Raw genomic sequence first — 23561 nt, 5'->3', positions numbered from 1 at the left:
GCGCTTGGGAGGTGGAGACAGGAGAATCGCGCAGGTTCGAAGCCAGCCGCGCTGGCTTAAGAGACCCTGTTTCCAAATAAAAAAATATATATATAAAATAGGTCTGGGAGTGTAGCCCGGCGGAGGTAGAAGGGCTTCCAGGAACCCCAGTACCACCAAAAAAAAAAAAAAAAAAAAGCACTGGGATTACTGGAATCCCAGTACTTGGGAGGCTAAGACAGGATGATTGTAGGTTCCAGGACAGCCTCAGCAAGTAGTGAGACTCTTATCAACTTAGTGAGACCCTGTTTCAAAAAAAAAAAAAAAAAAAAGCCGGGCGTGGTGGCGCACGCTTGTAATCCCCGCACTTGGGAGGCTGAGACAGGAGGATCATGCAGGTTCGAAGCCAGCCTCAGCTGGTTTAAGAGACCCTGTCTCCAAATAAAATATAAAATAGGTCTGGGATTATAGCCCAGAGGTAGAAGGCCCCTGGGTTCCACTCCCAGTACCACCACCAAAAAAACAAACAAACAAAAAAACAAAACAATAGGTCTCTTGAGAGTAGCTTGGATGTAGAATGCTTGTGGGTTCAACCCCCAGTGCCATAAATAAATGAATAAATAAATAAGGCTGTGGTGTAGCTCAGAGGTAGAAGGTTCCTGGTTCAATCCCCAGTACCATACACACACACACACACACACACACACACACACACACACACACACACACACATATAAAAAGTTAGGGAGGTTTTTTTTGTTTTGTTTTATTGTTTTGTTTATTTGCGGTACTGAGGATGGAACCCAAGGGCATTCTACTTCCAAGCTACACTCCCAGCCCCATTTTTTAGTCTTTTTATGTTTGAAACAGGGTCTCACTGAGTTGAGAAGGGTCTTGCTAAGTAGCTGAGGCTGTCCATGAACCGCGATTTTCTGTTCTCTGCCTCCCAAATGCTGGGATTACAAATGTGCACCACCACGCCCGGCTACCTGCAATCCTTCTGTTTCAGCCTTCAAGTACTGGGATTACAAGTGTGTGCCACCATGCTTGGCTTCTCTCAAATTTCATATTTCCCACAGAAGTGGGGTTGAGGGTACAACCATGAATATCTAGTCTGAGTGCTATGTGCCCGAAAGGCAGGGCAACTGAAAAATATTGTTTTATTTTATTTTATTTTATTTATTTTATGGTACTGGGGATTGAATCCAGGGGCATTCTGCCTCCATGCTACACCCCCAGCCCTTATTTTTTATTCTTTACTTTTGAAACAGAGTCTCACTAAGTAGCTGAAGCTGTTTATGAACCACAATCCTCCTGTCTCAGCCTCTCAAATGCTGGGATTACAAGCGTGAGCCACCATGCTCAACTAATAATATCTATGTAGAAATAATTTGATTTTCCCAGGCATGGTGGCCGGCAAAATCAAATACTTGGGAGGCTAAAATAGGAGGATCACAATTCACAGCCAGCCTCAGCTTCTTAGACCCTGTTTCAAAATAAAAAATAAGAAATAGGGCTAGGCATGTAGCTTGGAGGTAGAATGCCCCTGGGTTCTATCCTCAGTGCCACACACACACACACACACACACACACACACACACAGAAATAATTTGATATTTAACCAGGCATGAGGGTGCGCGCTTGTAATCCCACTACCTGGGAGACTGACTGAGACAGGAGGGTCACAGGTTCAAGGACAAACTCAACAAGTAGCGAGACTCTTCAATTTAGTGAGATTCTGTTTCAAAATAAAAAATAAAATAAAATAAGGCTGGAAATGTAGCTCAGAAGTAGAATGTCCTAGGTTCAATCCCAGTATCACAATAAAAAATTGATATTTGATCTTTCTCCAAAAATATGAAATTTGTCATGGAAATTTTCAGTTGTTAGCCTTCTTAATTTTTCTTGTTGTTGTTATTGAATTGTTTTTCACTGCATGGGGTCATGATAATCTTTTTAGTGCTTAGAGCATCTAAAAGTCCCACCCACTAAGGCAAAGAGACTGGGAGGTAGGAGGCAGGAAGACAAGGAAGCCACACAAGGGCTGCAAAACTGCACAGAAGCCCTTTGGAATTGGTAACAGTCATCTGAGAGGCAAGATGTGTAGGCGCCCTAGTCTGGGACTCCAGGGGTCATCTTCCCCTCTATAGGGAGGATAGAACATTTGACTCGGGTTGGTTTGTTGTAGTTTGTTTAGAGTTTGTTTGTTGTTGAGTTTTTGTGTGTTTTTTTTTTAATTTTTATTTTTTTGCAGGTCTGGGGCTGGAACCCAGAGGCATTTGACCTCCGAGCTACACCCTCTGCCCAATTTTTTATTTTTTATTTTTATATTTATTTATTTATTTGGTGGTACTGGGGATGGAACCCAGGGGCCCTCTACCTCTGGGCTACACTCCCAGACCTATTTTATATTTTATTTGGAGACAGGGTCTCTTAAGCCAGCTGAGGCTGGCTTCAAACCTGCAGGATCCTCCTGTCTCAGCCTCCCAAGCGCGGGGATTACAAGCGTGAGCCACCACGCCCGGCTTTTTTTTTTTTGAAACAGGGTCTCACTGAGTAGCGAAGGGCCTAAGTAGCTGAGGCTGTCTGTGAACCACGATCCTCCGGTCTCAGCCTCCCGAATGCTGGGATTACAAGTGTGCGCCACCAAGCCTGGCAGTTTTTGCTTTTTGTATTATGTTTTGTTTTGTCTCACTGGAGACTGAAATTGAACCCAGGGGCATTCTACCTCTGAGCTATAACCCGTAACCCTTCTTTATCATTTATTTTTTTGTTTTGAAACAGGGTCTCCCTAGGTTGCTGAGAATCTTGTTAAATTTGCTAAGGATGGCTTCAAATCTTCAATCCCCTGTTTTAGCCTCCCAGCCTGGGCTTACAGCTACTACACTGGCTTTGTTGTTGGTGGTGGTGGTGGGGTGTGTGTGTGTGTGTGTGTGTGTGTGTGTGTGTGTGTGTGTTTTGTTTTTTGCTTTGCTTTTGTGTTTGTTTTGGTGCTGGACTTCTAATGCCCTGGGGTGATTTAGAATTCATGCATTTTTATTGTTTATTTTCTTTCCGTGCTAGGGCAATGGCCCATGCCTGTAATCCCAGTTCTTGGGAGATTGAAACAGGAGGATTGCAGATGTGAGGCCAGCCTCAGCAACTAAGTGAGATTCTGTGTCAAAATAAAAAGCAAGCCGGGCGTGGTGGCGCACACTTGTAATCCCTGTGCTTGGGAGGCTGAGACAGGAGGATCGCATGTTCGAAGCCATCCTCAGCTACTTAGTGAGGCTCTCAGCAACTTAGTGAGACCCTGTTTCCAAATAAAATATAAAAATAGGACTGGGAGTATAGCCTGGAGGTAAAAATCCTCTGTGTTCCACCCTCAGTACCAAAATAAATAAATAAATAAGTAAATAAATAAATAAATAAATAATAGCAAATAGAAGCTGGGTGTGGTGGCACATGCTCATAATCCCAGTATTTGGGAAACTAAGACAGAAGGATCACAGGTTCAAAGCCAGCCTCAGCTACTTAGTGAGGCTCTCAGCAACTTAGTGAGACCCTGTTTCAAAATAAAGAATAAACGCCAGGCGTGGTGGAGCACACTTGTAATCCCCGCGCTTGGGAGGCGGAGACAGGGGAAAGCACAGGTTCGAAGCCAGCCATGCTGGCTTAAGAGACCCTGTTTCATATATAAAATAGGTCTGGGAGTGTAGCCCAGAGGTAGAAGGGCTTCCAGGAATCCCAGTACCACAAATAATAATAATAAATAAAATAAAAAATAAAGAATAAAAAATAGTATTGGGGGTATAGCTTGGAGGTGGAATGTCCTGGGTTCCATTCCCAGTACCACACGCACACACAAAGTGAAAGACTTATATGATCTGAAGAGAATATATATATATGCATATATATTTTTTTTATTGTTATTTACTTATTTATTTATTTATGGTAGTACTGGGGTTCCTGGAAACCCTTCTGCCTCCGGGCTACATTCCCAGACCTATTTGTGTTTATATATTTTTATTTGGAAACAGGTTCGTCTCTTAAGCCAGACGAACCTACGCGATCTTCCTGTCTCGCCTCCCAAGAGCGGGGATTACAAGCGTGCGCCACCGTGCCCAGCTATATATAATTTTTAAAACTGCATTCCAAATGTTTAATTTTACTACTGCTGAAAGTTAAGAAATGTATTTACTGCATTTTTCCTGAAGGAAAATGGTGTGGCCATGAATAATACAGAGAGAGGAAAGTGGTGCTGACCGTTACGGCAACAGGCTATGGGGGACTTTTTGGGGAGGCCCCAAGTCCTTTATGTGGAAGGTCCCAGAGTTTTCAGCCTACGTGCTGTGATGGAAAGAACCCAGGACGTAGAATTGGGAGATCTGGGTCTGAAAGCAGGTGGGCATTGACTGACTGTGGCCTCTGGCAAGTCCTTCAGTCTCAGCAGTGGAAGGAGCCTCTGAGGCCCCTCTGTGGTCACAGTGCAGGGGCTCAACCCAGCCACTGGGCCTATGCAGGCTCTTTCCACTGTGTGTTGCTTTCCCATGGTGATAGTCCTACCCCCAGTAATAGATGACTTTGGGTTTTTTGGTTTGGTTTGGTTTTGGTACTAGGGATTGCACCCAAAGACACTCTACCTCTGAGATATACCCCAAGCCCTATTTTATATTTATTTTGAAACAGGGTCTCGCTAGGTTGCTGAGAGTCTCACTACTTTGTTGAAGTTGGCCTCAAATCTGAGATCCTCCTGTTTCAGCCTCCCAAGCCACTGCACCTGGCTAGCTCCCCCCCCCCGTGTGTGTGTGTGTGTGTGTGTGTGTGTGTGTGTGTGTGTGTGTGGTGCTGGGGATTGTGGTACTGAGGATGGAACCCAAGGGCATTCCACCTCCGAGCAACACCTCCCCCCCTATTTTTTAAAATTCTTTATTTTGAAATAAAGTCTCACTGAGTTACAAAGGGCCTCACTTAGGAACTGAGACTGGCTTCGAACCTGTGCAATCTTCCTGTCTCAGCCTCCCAAATGCTGGGATTACAAGTGTGCACCACCACAACCCGGCTAGGGGATTGAACCTAGGGGCATTCTATTTCTGAGCTACACCCCCAGCCCTTTTTTTATTTTTTATTTTTAAACAAGGTCTCACTAAGTTGCTGATAGCCTCATTAAGTTACTGAGGCTGGCTTAGAACCTGCGATCCTCTGTCTCAGTCTCCCAAGTACTGAGATTAAAGGTGTGAGAGGCTACCATGCCCTACTAACTAGATCTCTTTCCTGAAATAATAATTAACTTGTGCTGGTCACAGTGGCTCATACCTGTAATTCTCGTACTTGGAAGGCTTAGTAGGAGGATTACAGGTTCAAGGCCAGTGTCATCAATTTAGTGGGATCTTCAGCACCTTAGTGAGACCCTGTTTCAAATTAAAAAAACAAAATAGAGCGCTTCTAATGCCAGTACTTAGGAGGCAGAGATAGGATCGCAGATTCGAAGACAGCTTTAGCAAGTAGTGAGACTCTCATCAACCTAGTGAGACCCTGTTTCAAAATAAAAATAAAATAGGGCTGGGGATGTATCTCAGTGGTAGAATGCCCCTGGGTTCAATCCCCAGAAACACACACACACACACACACACACACACACACACACACACACAGCACTCCCTCATCCATGTCAGGGTGGGTGGGGTGGGGGATGCTGTTTGCCAGCCCACTTTCCCTCTCCCCAGGAGAGTTTTTCCCTTCCAGTTCTGGGTCCTCCCTAACTCCCCTTGCGGCTGTGAGAAGCAGAGTGAGTGGTGATGCTGGATCCAAGGGGCAGCAGCTCTGAGCACTGGCACGATGGCTTCTTCAATAATTCATTCCTGGGGAGACTGCAGGCACTATGCCCTCATTCTAAGCCAGAGATGGTACCACAGCCTCACAGCAAGAACAAGGGTGGAGCAGAGGGCTGGTGGAGCAGGCACCAGCTATGCAGCCTTCACGCCCAAGCCGGCACCTCTTCTCCTGTGTTAGAGAGGGGCTTGGATGTGGGCTGGATAAGGAAGCCAGTGGACACAAAGGAGCCCAACACAGTGTACAGAGGGGCAGAGGGGAGGGATCTAGGCACAGGGCCTCATCCCCTTCCTTCCAGCTATGCCTACCAGGGCCAGCTTCTTCCACTAGGCTCTGAGCCTCCTCCCGGGGACACTCCTAAAGGATACCCAAGACTCCTTTGTCCCCATGTTTTTGGAACTCCTGGCATATATCAGCTTCCCCCATTTGGGGAACTCTTTCCCTTAAGAGTCCCTACCACTGAAGCCTATAATATGAGTTAAACATCATGGCCACCCCTGCCCTAGCCCACAGGTTTACAAAGCTTGTAAGCCTGTGACGAGATGGAGGAAGGGTGTAACTTGCCCCTTGGGCAGTATTGCGATTTAGGATCCTTAAGTGTTCCAAGTTTGGGAAGAGTAGGTCTTTGTCTCTAAAGAAGACAAGGTTTATAATCCCAGTACCTGGGAGGCTGAGACAGGAGGCTAGCCTCAGCAACTTAGGGAGACCCTCAGTGACTTAGCAAGACCTTGTTTTGAAATATATAGTAACAGCTGGTGTGGTAGCTTATGCTTGTAATCCCAGTACTTGGGAGGCTGAGACAGGAGGATTGCGGTTTGTAGCCAGCCTCAGCTCCTTAGTGAGGCCCTCTGCAACTTAGTGAGACTGTTTCCAAATAAGAAATAAAATCAGGCTGGGGATATAACTTGGAGGTAGAATGCCTCTGGGTTTAATCCCTAGTACTGCAAATATATATATATTATTTTATATATTTTATAAATATTATATATAATTTTTTTTGGTGGTATTAGGGATGGAACCCAAGGGCCTTATACCTCTGGGCTACACTCCCAGACCTATTTTATATTTTATTTGGAAACAGGGTCTCTTAAGCCAGCTGAGGCTGGCTTCGAACCTTCACGATCCTCCTGTCTCAACCTCCCAAGTGCAGGGATTACAAGTGTGAAAAAAGGCAGTTGGTGTGGCTTGGAGATAGAATGTCTCTAGTTCAATCAGCAGTATCTTGAGATGAGAGAGCGAGAGAGCGAGAGCGAAGGAGGAGGAGGAGGAGAAAGAAGAGGGGGAGGAAGAGGAGGAAGAGGAGGAGGAGGAGGAGGAGCAGCAGCAGCAGCAGCAGCAGCAAGAAGAGCCCTCCCGCCATCCTAGAGGTTCCACCTCAGTCCTTCTCTCCACCTGACACAGCCCTAGAGTTCAGCTCAGACCCAGGCCTCATTCCCATCACAACCCATTCTATGGACTTGGAATCACGTAACACAGGCTATGGAGCCAGAGGGGAAACTGAGGTCTAAGACTAAAACAAACATATATCAAGCACTTACTATGTGCCAGGCTGAGCCGCACTCCAGCAGCAGGAGCTTGAGAGCCACACACGTCAGTCCTCTCACCTCCTCTTCCTTCTAAGTGGAAGGAGAACCCCCGAGTCCACAGAGCAGTCATACTGTCTGCCCCAGAATGGGGAAGAGTTGGGTCCTGAAGCCATAGCTGACTCTTCAGTCCCTCTAGAGGCGAGGTTGCAGGAAGGAGGGTATAATCTTTCTGGGCAGTGTCAGCAAGAAGCTCTTCAGACATATTTATAGCAAATGCTGCATCAGGGGATGGAGTCTGAAAGTGCTTCAAGGCATCGAATAACACCACGGCCCACAGGCCACGGCCAGAGAGTGAAGACTGATTGCAGCAGGAGAGACTGAGGCTTGATGTCGGGGGAACTGCCCAAAGTGCTATCTGAAGTTGGTGGAGGGGATTCCCAGTGGAAGATACTTCTGCAGAATTTTCTCAGTAGATAAGGGTTGGGCGTCTTTTTCAGTCTGGTAAAGTAAATACAAAAAGATGGACGTGGTGGTTTCTGTCCTCGGGGTGCACATTTTTCAAACGCCAGGGCTGCTAAGCACAGGTTATACCTTGCTGACGCGATAGGCCACAGTAGAAATCTAGCCCTGTCAGTAGGAAAACTCTGGTGCAGAGCTGCGTCTACGGGGAGACTAGCCAGAAAGGCCAACGGGGACCTTGCCAAATATTCTGAGTCCTTCTGAACTGAGACCAGGGAGAAAGGATGAAGGCTGCCTGGGAAGCCCTGCCCGGAGGCCTGCACACTAGAGCCCAGGCCTCAGTGGGCAAGTCAGGACATGGGTCCCACAAAGGTATCCATGCTACAGGCCTCTCTTAGGATGTTCTATCCAGATACTATGAGGTTGGAACCAGAGAAGGGAGACCTGTGGGACACTGGTGGGGAGGAAGAGGGTAGGATCCAGAGGGATGACCCCGCTACTCATCTCACGGAGGAGCCTGGAAACTGGGTTCCTGGCTCTAGCTCTAAGGTTCCTACTTTCTTTTTGTAGCAGTCAGAGAAGGGGTACCAGGTCCAATAGCTGCCCCTATGCACCTCAGATTCCCGCCCTCCCACAGGCCCAGGGAGAATTAGTATTTCTATTTTAAAGAAAGGGAGGATGGTTTCTAGGCTGTAGGTTCAGGCAGAAGCAGGGGGGGGGGGCAGGGACAACTGCTTCTCCTATGGAAACTCAAGCTGCCCCAAGGCTCAGAGGAGCTAGTCCATTAGCTGTGGTCAGCAGGGGGAGGGCAGGAGAGGGAGCTTCTCTCCCTCCAGGTTTATTGCCAAAGGAAAGACAAGAAGCTTTTGCTCTCTATTATAGCCCCACACAGAAACAAAAGACCGCCACATGCATTCTGAACACACACACACACACACACACACACACACACACACACACACACACACAGACTTTTTATCTCCTCTGAAGGCTCAAAACTGAGTAACAGTGTTGGGGGGGGGCAATAGGGGCTCCACGGACTAAACCACAGAGGGAGGGGAGACTGTTCTCCCAGAGCACTCTCCGGGTTAATCCAGCCTAAGGAAGAGCTGAGGGTGGAAAGAGTTCTGGGAATGGACTGTCCACCGATTAGCTCCCTCTAGACTGGGGGCAAGTGGAGGGCCAGATGAGCAGAGAGAGGACAGATCCTCAGGGAATGGGAAGGTTGAGGGGAGGCGTCCCAGAAACCCCCAGAGGAAGTGGGCTCAAAGAAGGGCTGGGAAAGGCAAAGTTCTAGTCGCGCTGAAGTGAAGCTGGAGATCCAGGTCGTTCAGCCTGGGGTCTGTTTCCTTGGGAGGGTCCGTCGCACCGCCCCTGGCCCCAGTCGCGGTGTTTAGTAAGAAGAGGCCAGCCTGGGTGTTGGGGGTGTGGAGGGACCAATGAGAGGCTGGTCCGCTGCGAAGGGTGCGTGGAGAGAGCGGGCTGGGACTGCTCCCCCCTTCCCCCGCCAGAACTTGGGCTTGTCCTGTTTGACGCGCCCGCGGGAGGGGGTGGGGGGTACTGACCCGAGGAGCCGTCCTGCGACTCTTCCCCCGGCTGCCCAGTCCCGGGTGGGACGCTGCCTGGCCTGGCCGGGCGCCCCTTGAGACCAGGATGGAGGTAGGAATGGTGTGGGGTCCGGGGGGGGGGCGGGCACTGAAAGGAGCCACGGAGGTGAGGACCGGGTGCCGCCTGAGGTCCCCCTGGGGGTCTGGGGACGCGGCGGGTTACTGGAGAGGGAGTGGGGTTCGTCTTGGGCGCCCGCGGGGTCTGCATTCTGGCAGCGCCTCCTGCTGGTAAGAGACCCGGCCCGGGTCGGTGCCGCCGACCGCGGGGAGCCAGGGGGCGCTGCTGCCGCGGGTCGGGGTGGTGGGGGCGCCGCGCTTCGCCGGCCTCTCCCCTCCGCGGGGCAGACCCCAGGAGAAAGGGCGACAGTAGAGTCGCCCGGGCGCGGGGCGCGTCTCGACCGGGTCTGCAGGTGGACCCGCCGCAGGGTCCGGCCCCGGGAGGGGCGGACGGACGCGCCCCCGGAGCCCCGAGTGGGCGCCCCTCCGCCGAGCCGCGCGCCTGTCCTCCGGGCGCCGGGGAGCCGGGCTCGGCCAGGGTGGGGGCGGCGGAGCCCCCAGTGGGCGAGTCGGGGCAGCCTGCGAACTCTTCCCGCCCTCCTGCCGGCGCGCGGGGAGCTCGGGAGTCCCTGCCCTAACCGCGCGGGAGGGAGAGGAGAGGTGGAGGGAGGGGAAGATGGTGAAGATGGGGAGGGCGAGCGCTGCCGGCTGAGGGACCGTGAGAGGCTCCCAGATAAACCGAGAGCAGGGGTCGCGGCGTGGAGAGAGGCCGTGGACGGAGGCTGGCCCGAAAGAGGCGAAGGGAGCTGGGGAGACTGACGGGCGGCGAGAGAGGAAGGGCGAGGGAGGGAGGGAGGAGGGAGAGAGGGAGGGAGGGAGGAGGAGGAGGAAAGGGGAGGAACCAGGAGCGAGGGGAGAGAGCGGGCGGCGAGCGGGAGGGCGCGGGGCGAGGCCGGCGTGCGGGCGGGAGTCGGTGTGCACAGCCGCGGCCGGGTCCCGCTCCCGCCTCGGAGCCCCTGGCCCGGGGGAGGGGAGAGGCCGCTAGCCCGGTCTATGTCTTTTTCTGACTCCAGTGCAACCTTCCTGCTGAACGAGGTAACGGCGGGGTCCCCCTCCCCAGTGGGTGGGAGGAGAGCTCTGTTCCGAGCTAAGGAGAGGGCCCGCATTTAGGGGAAACTGCAGCATAAAGAGGGAGGGGAAAAAGGAGAGACCAAGGATGAAAGGGCCAGTGGGTAAGAGAAGGGGGCTCCCACAGCTGGCAGCTCCTAAATTTGGGGACTGGGATGGGAGGGGAGGACTAACTGGGGCGTCAGGGAAGGAGCTGATCAGAAGGAGGGTTCTCCTGAAGCCTCCCTGGAGGCCTCTCTAAGTCCCCTGGGTGGGGGCAGCCTAGCAGCTACAATGCTAGGGACCTCCAAGTGGTCCAGAAGTCCTAGCTCCCGCCTCAGTTTCCCTATTCAGTGCTCAGGGATTGAGACCGCCCTAGCTTCCTGGTGCACTTAGAGAATGCACTAGAATGTACTGTATGTATAAATGCCAGAATGTACTATAGAGGCTCCTAAGAACTCCAATCCCCAAACTGGGTTGTTTAGACTTTGCCTGTGAGGTCCTACATTCATGACTAGGTTGGCATGAGAACTGCAGTAGGCAGGTGTGGGTGAGGTGAGAGATGAAAGGGACACTGGGTAGCAACGGGGGGGCTCTGAAACTCCTGAAGGACCCAGGGGATGGGCCTAGGTATGAGGAACCCATCCCTGGGGCGGTTGGCTTGGCAACTCATGCCTCAGGAGCTGACTTAGACACTCTTGTCTCAGCTGGAGATGAAGACAACAAGGTGTGTGAGGCAGGAGTGCTGCTGATGGCAGACCCGTTCCTTACAGTCCCAGGACTCCCTGCAGGTGGGGAGAGTCCCACAAGAAGAGGCCAGATTAGATTCAGGGGTGGGAGAGAACCACTCGGACCACTCCCAGAAGAGCGCCTTAAGAGTCTTACCCCTTCATTCCTCTCTGTCCTCCTGGAGGAGAGAAGGAATTGAAGAGACAGAATGAAAGAGAATTGTATAAGAACTGGGAGAGGGCACAAAAGGGAGCAGCTGGATGTGGTGGTGGATAGCTGCAATCCCAGTACTTGGGAGGCTGAGGCAGTAGGATTTCAGGTTCAAGACCAGCCTCCGCAACTTACTGAGACTCAGCAACCCAGTGAGACCCTGCTTGGAAATAAAAAATAAAATAGGGCTGGTGGTGTAGCTCAGAGGTAGAATGCCTCTGGGTTCAATCCTTAGTATATATGTCTGTCTGTCTAACACACACACACACACACACACACACACACACACACACACACACACAGCAATGTCTGGGAAGTTCCAATAGAGAAAAATCTAATATATGACCCCTAAACCTGCAGCACTCAGGAGGACCCTGCAATTTGACTGCCTCCCCCAGTTGTGACTGGTGCCCTCAGCCAAGGGCTCCAACAAAGTTGTCTGCCAACTCCAGGAGTTGGCAGATGCTGAGAGGCCTGCACTGGGCCACCCATGGGATAGGAAGACTAAAGAAGTTTTTAAGACAAGTCTCAGTGTGTGTCTGTCTGTCTGTCTCTCTGCCTGTCTCTCTCTTGCCAAAGGAACAGGAAGAAGTGACACAGGTGGGAAGCCAGCTGATTTGTGTGGTCTTCCTCTCTGTCCCATGCCCTGTGCCTTCTGCCATGGATCTCCTTAAGCCCTTTTAAATTGTGGCTGATTTCCCTCTAGTGCAGGAAGGTAAAGGGATGAGCAGATCCCTGAACTCACCCTACTGGGTGTGGGAAAGGACTGAGCTCAGGGACAAGAGACAAAAGTGTGTGTTCCTAGTGTGCCTTAAGCCTCTCACACCCTCTTCTCAGGGGCACCAAGGCAGGTGGCCAAATTTTAAAGAGAAGCATGCGTGTAATCCCAGTATTTGGGAGGCTGAGACAGGAGGATAGCAGGTTTACAGCCAGCCTCAGCTACTTAGGCCCTCTGCAACTTGGTGAGACCTTGTTTCAAAACAGAATAAAAAATAGAAGCTGAGAGGTTGAATGCCCCTGGGTTCCATACCTAGTACCATTAAATAAAAAAAAATTCAAAGAGATAATTTTGCTTAGGAGATGAAAAAGGAGGGAGTCCAGGTGGGCAGACCTTTGGGGGAAATTCCTCAAGGGCTACTGTTGTCCCTTATCTCAGATCGCAGTACTCCTCTCAAGGAGACTGGGTGGGTGGTCGAGAGTGGCACAGTGTTTAGAGCCAGGACACTGCTCACCCATCCCTGGCCTTTTGCAAAGGAGACTTGCCCTTACCGCTCCTAACCTCAAGGTGCCAGGATCTCCCGCCTTCGGTCCCACGCACAACTATCCCCCTACCACCATCCTCTGGTTTCCTCCCCTCTCCCTCTAGGTTTATCTAAAGAGCCCCCTCCGGTCCCAGTTCCCACAGATGCTTGGGCTCTGTATGGCACCACCTTTGGCAGGGAAGTTAGGAACCTCCATCCGACCGGGCTGGGATGAAACTGTCCGCGCAACAGGTGTGGGGAGGCCTACCCAGCTCGGGTTCTCAAGGGCTGGGTGACGCCACCCTGGGCTGCAGTCCTGTCCTGAGGGGGCCGGGGGCACCTGTTGGGGCAGGGGCTGCTTTCCTGGCATCGGTCTGGGGTCGTCAAACACATTCCTCCCAGTAGCATCGCGGGGTCTGCTTTGGGCGTCTCCGGGCGCGGGGACGCGGACCTGTCACCCGTTCACCTGGGGCCCCAGGCAGGGTGCCCGCCCCACCCACCTCCGGCGCCCACCGCCCCAGTCTCCCAGGGTCTCCGCATTTTGCCGTCTTCCCCTTTCCGCGCTCGCCTCGACCTCTCCATTCCCTCCCTCCGGCCTCCCCGGCGCCCGCGCCCCCGGCCCTCCGGCTCGGGCGCGCCCGCCCGCCGCCCTCCCCTCCCCCGCGCCGGCCCTTTGTCTCCCCGCGGAGTAGTTCCTGGGTTGCCGAGCGGCTCTGCCTCGGCGTCCCTGTCGCCCCGCCTCCTCCTGCCGGATCCGCCCGCCCGCAGCCTCCCGCCCTTCCTCCCGCCGCCCCTGCCCCGAGTGCGGGGCGCCCACCTCCCCGCCCGCCCCGAGGGGCCAGGTGGGCGGGCGCTGCCGCGGAGCCGCGCGGGGTGGGACCGGCTGGGCTGGGGGCGGGGAGGGAGCGCCGCCGCGCCGGGAGCAGCTGGTCTTCGCGGCTCGCTCCCTCCTTCGCGCTCCCGCTCGCCGCCGCCCGCAGGGCTGCGGGGCTCGGCGGCCTCTCGGGCGCGGCCCGCAGCGCTCGCCCCTGCCTCCGGGCCGCTCCCGCCCCCGGCGCCGCTCGCTCCCCCGCCCGGACTCCCCCATGTATGACGACTCCTACGTGCCCGGGTTTGAGGACTCGGAGGCGGTGAGTGCCCCGGGAGGATGGGGGTGGGGCGTCTGGGGCGACACCTCCGCCGCCTTCAACCCTTCCCCCAGTTCAGGACTTTGAAAACCGCCGGAGTGGCGGGGCCGGGTTCGAAGGGGGGCGCTCTCGGAAAGTGGGGAGGCAGGATTTCATTCCCAGGGCTCCCCCGCGCCCCCGGCGCGGACCCGGGGCGTCCGGTGTGCGTGCGGAGGGGGCGGCGTGGAGGGAAGGCTCGCGCAGGTGGCCCGGAAGCCCAGGACGGGAGCGGCAGGGGGAGAAAGGGCTGGAGGCTTCGGGCACCCAGGCCTTAGAGAGGGACACGCCGCGTCTGGAGTTCCAGATCCTGGCTTTATGGAGTCTGAACCCAACACTTAGGAGAGAAGCTGGTGCTCCCCGGGAGGAGGACACCCCAGATCTGCGCCTCAAGTAAAGACAAATTAGGGATCTGGGAGACCATCGGAGAGCTGGGTACCGACCTCTTTAGACAGAGGAATCATAAAACTTGAGCTCCATTATTCCCCTCTGCTCTCCATCTCTGCGCATTGCCCGTCTTCGCACGCTTCCTGTAGCCCACTTTCTCTCCCAGGGTGAAACCCGGGCACTCAGCACATGGGTGGGCCAGCTGACTGAGCCCCAGCCAGTCCCAGCCCCCTGCGGAGGCTTCCCCAGAGCAGCGGGTCCTAGGCTCCTGCTCAGCATGGAGGGCCTGGCCGTGAGGCCAGAGGAGCTGAGGGCCTGGGGATGGAGAGGAAGCTCTTTGCTCAGAGAACCAGGCAACCGATAAATATTTAATTCTTCTCTTTGCTTTTATCTCCTGACCCACTGAGACAAATCAGCTCATTAGGCAGTGATTCCCGGAGCTGTGAGAGCAGGGAGTATGCCTGGAAAGACAAGCCGGAGCAGGGAGCAGAGTCTCAACCCCTGGGCGCTGCCTGCCTTCCCTCCAATATAGGGGAGAAAGCCTTCTTGGGAGAGGCTTGGAAGGGACCACCAATATGTGTGGAGAGTAAAGCCTCCCCCAGGTCCAAAAGCTCCCTTGGGTCCAGTCTTCTTCCATCTCTCACCAGCAGGCCCAAGGTAGATGGGTGTCGGGGCTCAGAATGGGCAGAGCTGTGAGTCCTTTTCTGGGACTGGGCTTCCTTTGGACCCAATTTTCCATAGGGTCTCTGAGGCTAATTACACTGTAGTTAGAGCAGATGATTTTCGAGGCTCTGGTGGACACCTCTTGCTGGCAGTTGAAGAGACAGCTGGTGTAGCCCAGGGTGCCAAGGTGAGCTTGAGAACAAACCTTTCTGTGGGGCTGTGGGAGCCCTAGGAGGTTCTTCCTACCCCCAGTGAGAAGCAAGGGCTGTTGCAAGGAGACCAATGCATGGATGGCAGTGGAGGGCAGCCTGCTGACCCACTGCTCCCTGCCTGTCCCTCTCTGGTCCCTGGATCACCCTCCCCCATTCCCTTCTTCTTGCCAGACTCCTTGCTCTCCCTGAGGCCCCCTCTGAAGCAGTAGGAGGGAGATCAGGCTCTAAATAAATCCACCGGCTCATCTCCCTCCTCTCCTTCCCCCGTGCCAGGCAAGAGAGGAGCTGCAGCCTGCCCACACACTCACCAGGCAGGGGGGCACCACCAGGGCGCTGTGCCAACTCTTGAGTACTGAGCCTCTGGCTGATTCGGCATAGCAGGGGGTGGGGAAGGTAAGACCCCAGCATATGCTTCACAGGGCAACTCTGACTTCCCCAGGTGATACCAGAGCTTGAGAGACAAGCGAGCCCCGAGGACTTGGGAACCATGGCGAAAGGGGTCTCATTCTGAGTGCAGTTCATTAAATATTTAGGGGAGAGATGCTGTCATTCCCTTCCTAGGATGAGGCCAGATAATTCAGATGCCCCAGGCAGAGGTATTAAGATTCCTAATTAGGCTGAGTGGGACAACAGGGAGTCAAGGTCTGCCTCCCAGCATCATGCTGGGCTTCTAGGAGACATATCTGATGTATGCAAAGCACGTGGGCATCCTGCCCTGTCTCCTGCCACCTGTCCTGTTGGCCTCTAGCTGCTGGTGCAGCCAGTCATGTCTCAGAGGTAGCACTTGTATCCTAAGGCCCCTAGGAAGGTCTCTCTCTCTCACGTATGCAAAAGTTCTTTCTGGGGCTCAGCCTCTTTGTCCTGCTTCCAACAGGCCAACTCTACTCTAAAATGAAAGCTTTGCCCCTTGTGCTGTCTATATGCCTTGGGTCTACTACAGATGTCTTTAGCTTAGGCTCTAGGGCCTGGGCTGGCACCAAGCTGACCAGTCCTCTTGCCCAAGGTTGGGATGGGGCAGAGGACATGATGGATGGCAGGTATGTGATTTCATCTTCTCCACTGAGTCTGGCCTCTGTAGGTGGTCATGCCCCGTGGGTCTGAGAGAATGTTCCCCAGCCTGAAAACATTCTAAAACCTCTTCCCTCCCAGAGACAGATTTGGCTTACCACTCCCCTTTTCGAAAAAATGTGTGTGTGTATGTGTGTGTGTGTGTGTGTATGTGTGCGCGCGTGCGTGCACATGCTGGGATTGAATCGAAGAGCATTCTATATCTGAGTAACACCCCCAGCCCTATTTTCTTATTTTTAGAAAGGGTCTCACTAAGTTGCGGAGAGCCTAAGTTGCTGAGGCTAGCCACGAACCTGTGATCTTCCTGTCTCAGACTCCCAAGTACTGGGATTACAAGTATGTGCCACCACTCCTGGCCTGATCTACTTTCTTGAAGTGAGTAAACAGAAGGATACAGCGACAGATTTGCATTCTTTTATGTATCCATATTCCATTCCAGCACTCCCCAGGAGCCGGTATCACCCACTCTGAGAATCTAAGTCTCCTGCCTGAGCCCTTCTTTATCCAGTCTGGTACCTTCTCTCTGCCACTGGTATCTCAGAATTAAGGGAACTATCCTTTCAGGCTTCTGCCAATACAGAGAGGAGGCTGAGGCAGAAAACAAGATTCCCTTTTTCCTAGACTGAGAGGAAAATCCATATATCCACACTTCCAGCCACTTTTCTCAAAGTCCAGCTCCCTCATGGCTTTGAAGGTAGACCGCAGCCCTTCAAATGCACCCTCAGTGCTAGACACACATCTGTAATCCCCATATTTGGGAGGCTGAGACAGGAGGACTGCAGGTTCAAGGCCAGCATGTAGTAACTTAGCAAGACCTTGTTTTAAAATTTTAAAAAAGGTCTGGTGGTGTAGCTCAGTGGTGGAACACCTCTGGGTTCAATCCCCAGTACCAGACACACATGTATACAATGTAGCCTCACTGCCCAGAGACCCTTCCTATGGGTAGTACTTAGATTGTCATAGCTCACACTACCCAAGACTCCCTCCCCACATCCCCAGGCGCCTGCATCTCCGCTGGGTTGCCTGGCACCAGCATGGCCTTCCTCCAGGGCCAGGTATCCCCTGGGCCCTGAAAAGGAGTGGGGAGATGTAGGACAAGTGGCAAGTGCGGCACAGCTTCTCCTGTGCCCAGCAAGACAGCTTTGTGTGGAGGCCCTTCTGGTCTGGGTCTCTAGACTACTCACCCCTGGCCAGTCACCCTAGCACGTGTGAAATGAAGGAATGGTAAAGGGGAGGTGATCAGGAGTTAAGTGCTCTTGGCCCAGTTTCCACCCTGGAAGAGCAAGGACTCGCCATTTGGAAGCCTTCAGACCTAGTTGGAGCAAGGATGGTGGGACCTAAGGGGGTGCGTGGCACAATCCCAGCTCTCAGGACTGTGATGTGACAGCCAGCACCTCTTGACTGTTGCTGGGTGGCTATAATCCTGCCAGGCATTTTAAAGTCTGGCTGCTGTGCAGGCTACGGTGAACGAGAGAACCCGGTCTCGCAGATTCAGAGTCAGCTCCAATATATCATCTTCAGTACACTTCCCTTCCTTCTGCCTCAGAGGACTTGGTAGAGAGAAAGGGAAAAGTGAAGCCTCTATTCAAAGCTGCAGTATTAATAGCTGGGGGAGGGCCCCATCTCTGCACATACAATGAGGCCAGCTTCCCTGCAGCCTGAGAGGCACTGGGGCCCTTCCTGGGGGAGGAGGGAGCCTAGGAGTCCAACCAGCCCCTGAGAGATGGAGAGGCTGCGGTAACAGGCGCTAGTGTTGGATCAGAAGCTGCCCCTATGGTGTCCTTCCCACCTGAGCCCAGGGGTCACAGCCTCCCTTCCATCCCAGGGTTCAGCTGACTCCTATACCAGCCGCCCATCTCTGGACTCAGACGTCTCGCTGGAGGAGGACCGGGAGAGTGCCCGGCGCGAGGTGGAGAGTCAGGCTCAGCAGCAGCTTGAGAGGGCCAAGGTAGAATTTCTGGCAGAAGGCAGGCTGGGTGGAAGCCTGGGCAGGATGAATGGAGGGCGAGGGTGTGTGGGTGGGGGTGGAGGTTCTGGCTGACCCCAAGCTCCTCCACTGGGCTCTCCACCTCCCCTAATGGGTGCTGAAGCTGGAAGGCAAGTGAGGCGCCTCTTACTTGCACTGATGGCCAAATTCTTCAGCACAAACCTGTGGCATTTGCTGTGAGGACCAATGTCAGCTACTGTGGCGTATTGGACGAGGAGTGCCCAGTCCAGGGCTCTGGAGTCAACTTTGAGGCCAAAGATTTTCTGCACATTAAAGAGGTGATCACCCCTCCACTGCCATCACTAGCAAGCACCTAGCATTTAATTTTTATTTGTACTTATTTATTTTTTTATGGTACTGGAAATGGAACCCAGGGACATTCTACCTCTGAGCTATACCAGCCCTATTTTTTATCCTTTATTTTGAAACAGGGTAAAAAAGTTGCAGAGGGCCTCACTAAGTACCTGAGGCTGTCTGTGAACTGCCCTCTTCCTGTCTCAGCCTCCCAAGTGCTGGGATTACAAGTGTGCACCACTACGCCTGGGTCCCTAGCATTTCCTGCTCCTGCCCCAGATCCCAGTGCCTCTTCAGTTTTTAGTCTATTAAAAAAAATCTCCAAACTCTTCCACTCCTACTCTTATCTATACCTGTAGACCCCTCATGCCAAGACCTCATCCCCAAACTCCCTACCCCTTCTGAGACCTGGCTAGATCTTGCTTTTACATCTATAAAGTGAGCAGTTAGATGAGCTGCCTCTGACATCCCCAGGGATGGGAAGTAGCACGCCTGTCCTTCCCCACTCCTACCACTGCCCACAGCATGGCTTTGTCCAGACTAGCTGGGCCTGAAGCCTGGGCAGACCCCTCTCACTGCCCCTTCCTGTTTTACTCCACCCTCAGAAGTACAGCAATGACTGGTGGATCGGGCGGCTAGTGAAAGAGGGAGGGGACATAGCCTTCATCCCCAGCCCCCAGCGCCTGGAGAGCATCCGCCTCAAACAGGAGCAGAAGGCCAGGTGAGAGCTGGACTGTAACTCAGTACCCTCCCACCCCACCCAGCAGTCAGACCCACAGGACACGTCACCACACGCACCACACAAGCATGCACAGCCCAACACCCCAGACACACAGCTCTGCACATTTACTCCACACAGGTCCACAGGCATACATACAGAGGCACATGGAGCACACATACAAAAGTAGGTGGAAATTAGTACACCTATTGAATAGTGCATAGAACCTACACAGAGACGCACTCGTATTCTCTCTCTGTCCTCCCTCCTCGCAGGAGATCCGGGAACCCTTCCAGCCTGAGTGACATTGGCAACCGACGCTCGCCTCCTCCTTCTCTAGGTAGCCTCCCCCCAACCCGCCCACCTAGGTGGGCAGCTAAGTCACAGGGAAAAGGGCGATCCTCCCTAAAGACCTGTGTGGGAGGGGGCTGGTGGAGGGAGCAAAAGAGCTGGGAGAAGCCCAGCATCTTCCCTGGGGAAGGGAATACCATGCCCCCAGGGCCTTTTCCCTTCACCAACTTTAATCTTTTATTTCCTTTTCCAAAAAGCCAAGCAGAAGCAAAAGCAGGTGAGTTAAGGAAGGGGCCTGGGCTGGGGGGCTCCTGGCTGCAAGGACACTTCCCTGGGCAGTCACTGTTGGAGGGGCAGCAGAGAGGGGAGGGAGCCCAGGACTCCTGACTGCCCCATACCAGCCAGGCCTCAGGTGGGTGCCAGGGCCATGATTTTATCTGACCTCCTGCCCCTTCTGCAGGCGGAACATATTCCCCCATATGATGTGGTGCCCTCCATGCGACCCGTGGTACTGGTGGGACCCTCTCTGAAAGGTTATGAGGTGAGAGGAGGCCCCCAACTCCAGAGTCACCCCTGACAAGCCTGCCATGGGAAGGCCTTGGGCAGAAGGAAGGGCATTCTCCTCCCAGGGTCAGACAAGGAGACTCTGCCCCTCTCCAGGAGGGCAGTCTATCAGTGCTGTGCCTCTCCCCAGGTCACAGATATGATGCAGAAGGCTCTCTTCGACTTCCTCAAACACAGGTTTGATGGCAGGTAAGCTGCCTTGGCCTGGATTGGCATGAGAGGCAGGGAAAAGATCACTGCCGCTGGGCGTAGTGGCCCACTCTTGAAATCTCAGTACTTGGGAGGCTGAGACAGGAGGACCACAGTTTATGGACAGCTTCAGCTACTACTTAGGCCCTTTGCAACTCAGTGAGACCCTGTTTCAAAATAAAGAATAAAAAGTAGGGCTGAAGGTGTGGCTTGGAGGTAGAATCTCGCTGGTTCAATTCCCAGTTACACATGTGCACAAGCGCGCACACACACAATCATTGCCTGCTTCCATATGCTAGTACCTGGTCTCTAAAGAGAAAGCTAGAGCTGGGTAGGGAGAGGCCAGGGTTCTGGGTTTAAAGCCAGCTGTGACTCTCCAATTATGCGCTCCACCCCAGGATCTCCATCACGCGTGTCACAGCTGACCTTTCGCTGGCCAAGCGATCTGTGCTCAATAATCCTGGCAAGAGGACCATCATTGAGCGCTCCTCCGCTCGTTCCAGCATTGGTGAGGAGTCCCCATCTCCTGCTTCTCTGCCCACTCAAGTGCTAGTGAGAACCTTCCTTCTCCTTTTTCTCTTCCCCGATTCCTTGTTGTTCTGCCCATCTCCTATACTTGCCCCAGGATCAGCAAAACCCACCTCCTTGCTCAGTTCTGGGGTCCTCTGCCCAGGCCTCCAACTTTCTTCTAGTCCACTATTTGGGAGTCCTCAAAGCTCTGGGAGCAAGCTGTGGGTATGGCCTCTGGTAAACGCTGCTATTCCCCTCCTTAGCTGAAGTACAGAGTGAGATAGAGCGTATCTTTGAGCTGGCCAAATCCCTGCAGTTGGTAGTGTTGGATGCTGACACCATCAACCACCCAGCGCAGCTGGCCAAGACCTCACTGGCCCCCATCATTGTCTTTGTCAAAGTATCCTCGCCCAAGGTAAGCCAGCAGGGGTGAAGGGAAGGCTTCGGGCTGCCCTCTAGAATGTGGCATACCTCTGCCTGGGCCCCCCTGCCTAGGGCACCAGAGTCCCCTTTAGTGAGTTATCCTTACCTGCTACTGATGCCGAATCACAAGCGGGAGACATGCACCACTCTTCCCAGGCCTGGCTCTGCCCTCTCCTCAGGTACTCCAGCGGCTCATCCGCTCTCGGGGGAAGTCTCAGATGAAGCACCTGACTGTACAGATGATGGCATATGACAAACTGGTTCAGTGTCCCCCGGTGAGTGCCTGGTCGGCGGTTCCTACACTGATTCTTACAGGGCAGCAGGAGTGGTGGAGATAGGCAAGGAGGCTGTTCAGAGGAAGCCAACATTCTCCCTTCACCCTCCGTCCCCAGGAATCATTTGATGTGATTCTGGATGAGAACCAGCTGGAGGATGCCTGTGAGCACCTGGCCGAGTACCTAGAGGTTTACTGGCGGGCCACCCACCACCCAGCCCCTGGCGCTGGACTTCTGGGCCCTCCTAGTGCCATCCCAGGACTTCAGGTAACCATTTGCAGTAGGCACAGATATGCAGGCTGAGCCAGCCAAATATAGCCCTTTGGTTGCCCCTGGACAGTCCTTGGCCTGCAGGTCAGGAGGCCAGGGGATTGTGATCTCGGCTCTGCTGTTCAGAACTGGTGCACATGCACCAAGGGCTTCCCGATGAGAGGGGGTAAATTAATGAGTAATCAGAGATTCCTTTTCTAGGAGTAAAGAGAAACACTAATCCTTCTCCCAGTCAGTCCAGTCAGTGTTGTTTTGTGGTACTAGGGACCGAACCCGGGTGCATTCTACCTCTGAGCTACATCCCCAGCCCTAATTTTTATTTTGAAGTGGTCTCATTAAATTACAGATGGCTTCACTAAGTTGCTGAAGCTGGCTGAGAACCTGTAATCCTCCTTCCTCAGCCTCCAAAGTGCTGGGATTATAAACATGTGCCACCTCACCAGTTTTTTTGTTTGTTTGTTTTGGTTTTGTTTTTTGTTTTTTGCGATACTGGGAATTGAACTCGGGCAGCGATCTATCTATATCCAGCCCTAATTTTTATTCTTTTTAGTTTTGAAATAGGGTCTCACTGAGTTGTGAAGGGCCTTGCTAAGAATGCCCCTGGGTTCCATCCCCAGTAATCGCAAAAAAAAAAAAAAAAAAAAAAAATTAGCTGGGCATAGTGGCACATGCTTGTAATCCCAGTATTTGGGAAGCTGAGACAGGAGGATCACAGGTTTGAGGACAGCCTCAGCAAAGTAGTGAGACTCTGATAAACATACTGAGAGCCTGTTTCAAAATAAAAACAAAAAATAGGGCTGGGAGGGTAGCTTGAAGTTAGAACCCCAGAGTGCGCGCACGCGAACACACACAAACACACACACACACACACACACACACACACACACACACACACACACACAGCTTTCTGTAGCTTGAAGTTAGAACCCCAGAGTGCGCGCACGCGAACACACACACACACACACACACACACACACACACACACACACAGCTTTCTGTAGCTTGAAGTTAGAACCCCAGAGTGCGCGCACGCGAACACACACACACACACACACACACACACACACACACACACACACACACACAGCTTTCTGTATCTGACCTGGAAAAATGCTTCAGCATGCTTCTTCCTCACACTATTTCCTGTACCTGGACACTGAGTTGAGAGGTGGGAGGGAGTTGTCAGGAGTGGGAGGGAAGCAGAGGTCAGGTCTGGCTGCCTCACTGAGAGCTGTTGTGTGGTCCCCAGAACCAGCAGCTGATGGGGGAGCGAGGCGAGGAGCACTCACCCCTGGAGCGAGACAGTTTGATGCCCTCAGACGAGGCCAGTGAGAGCTCCCGCCAGGCCTGGACAGGATCTTCACAGCGGAGCTCCCGCCACCTGGAGGAGGACTATGCAGATGCCTACCAGGACCTGTACCAGCCTCACCGCCAACACACCTCGGGGCTGCCCAGCGCCAACGGGCATGACCCTCAAGACCGGCTCCTAGCCCAGGACTCGGAGCATAACCACAATGACCGGAACTGGCAGCGCAACCGGCCTTGGCCCAAGGATAGCTACTGATGGCCTCCTGCGGCCCTACTGTGGCAGGCACAGGCACGGCTGGCTGGGACAGCCACTCCAGGAAGGTTGGAGTTAGACTGGCATTAGGCTGCCACTAGGCTCAGCTCCCACCCCCCCCCCGCCCAGCCCCAGGACTGCCTGTGGTCCTAAGGTTCTGGGAGAAGCAGGGGCCCCTCACTCCTGGGCACAGTGACCCCCTAGGCTCCCATTCTAGGTACTAGCTGTGTGTTCTGCACCCCAGCACTTCCCTCACCTCCTGCACAAGAAGCTGCCCCATTGGGCAGTGCCCTCAGGCCAGGATCCCCTTAGCAGGGACC

At 53.5% G+C, this 23561-nt stretch overlaps 1 protein-coding gene across 8 annotated transcripts; it reads left to right on the top strand.

Annotated features, from left to right (window-relative positions):
- Nucleotides 1-10432: 10432 nt before the first annotated feature.
- Nucleotides 10433-23244, top strand: CACNB3 (calcium voltage-gated channel auxiliary subunit beta 3; the record flags this gene model as incomplete). 8 transcript variants are annotated; one of them, XM_080705729.1, is made up of 13 exons in its annotated part: nucleotides 10433-10474; nucleotides 17985-18107; nucleotides 18302-18424; nucleotides 19046-19161; nucleotides 19437-19498; nucleotides 19707-19726; nucleotides 19910-19990; nucleotides 20144-20202; nucleotides 20601-20710; nucleotides 20976-21127; nucleotides 21315-21410; nucleotides 21528-21677; nucleotides 22930-23244. In XM_080705729.1, 13 exons carry the CDS (start codon nucleotides 10433-10435, stop codon nucleotides 23242-23244), a joined length of 1449 nt encoding a protein of 482 aa, XP_080561855.1. The 8 variants fall into 8 exon arrangements, with proteins under 8 accessions (XP_080561855.1, XP_080561851.1, XP_080561853.1 ...); XM_080705725.1 differs by having other exon boundaries at nucleotides 22912-23244; XM_080705727.1 differs by having other exon boundaries at nucleotides 19434-19498.
- Between the last annotated feature and the right edge of the window lie 317 nt (nucleotides 23245-23561).

Source organism: Muscardinus avellanarius (assembly GCF_963383645.1).
Source record: "Muscardinus avellanarius genome assembly, chromosome: 11".
NCBI lineage: Eukaryota > Metazoa > Chordata > Mammalia > Rodentia > Gliridae > Muscardinus > Muscardinus avellanarius.
Note: the sequence above shows the minus strand (reverse complement) of the source record. Positions and strands in the feature narration are given on the sequence as shown.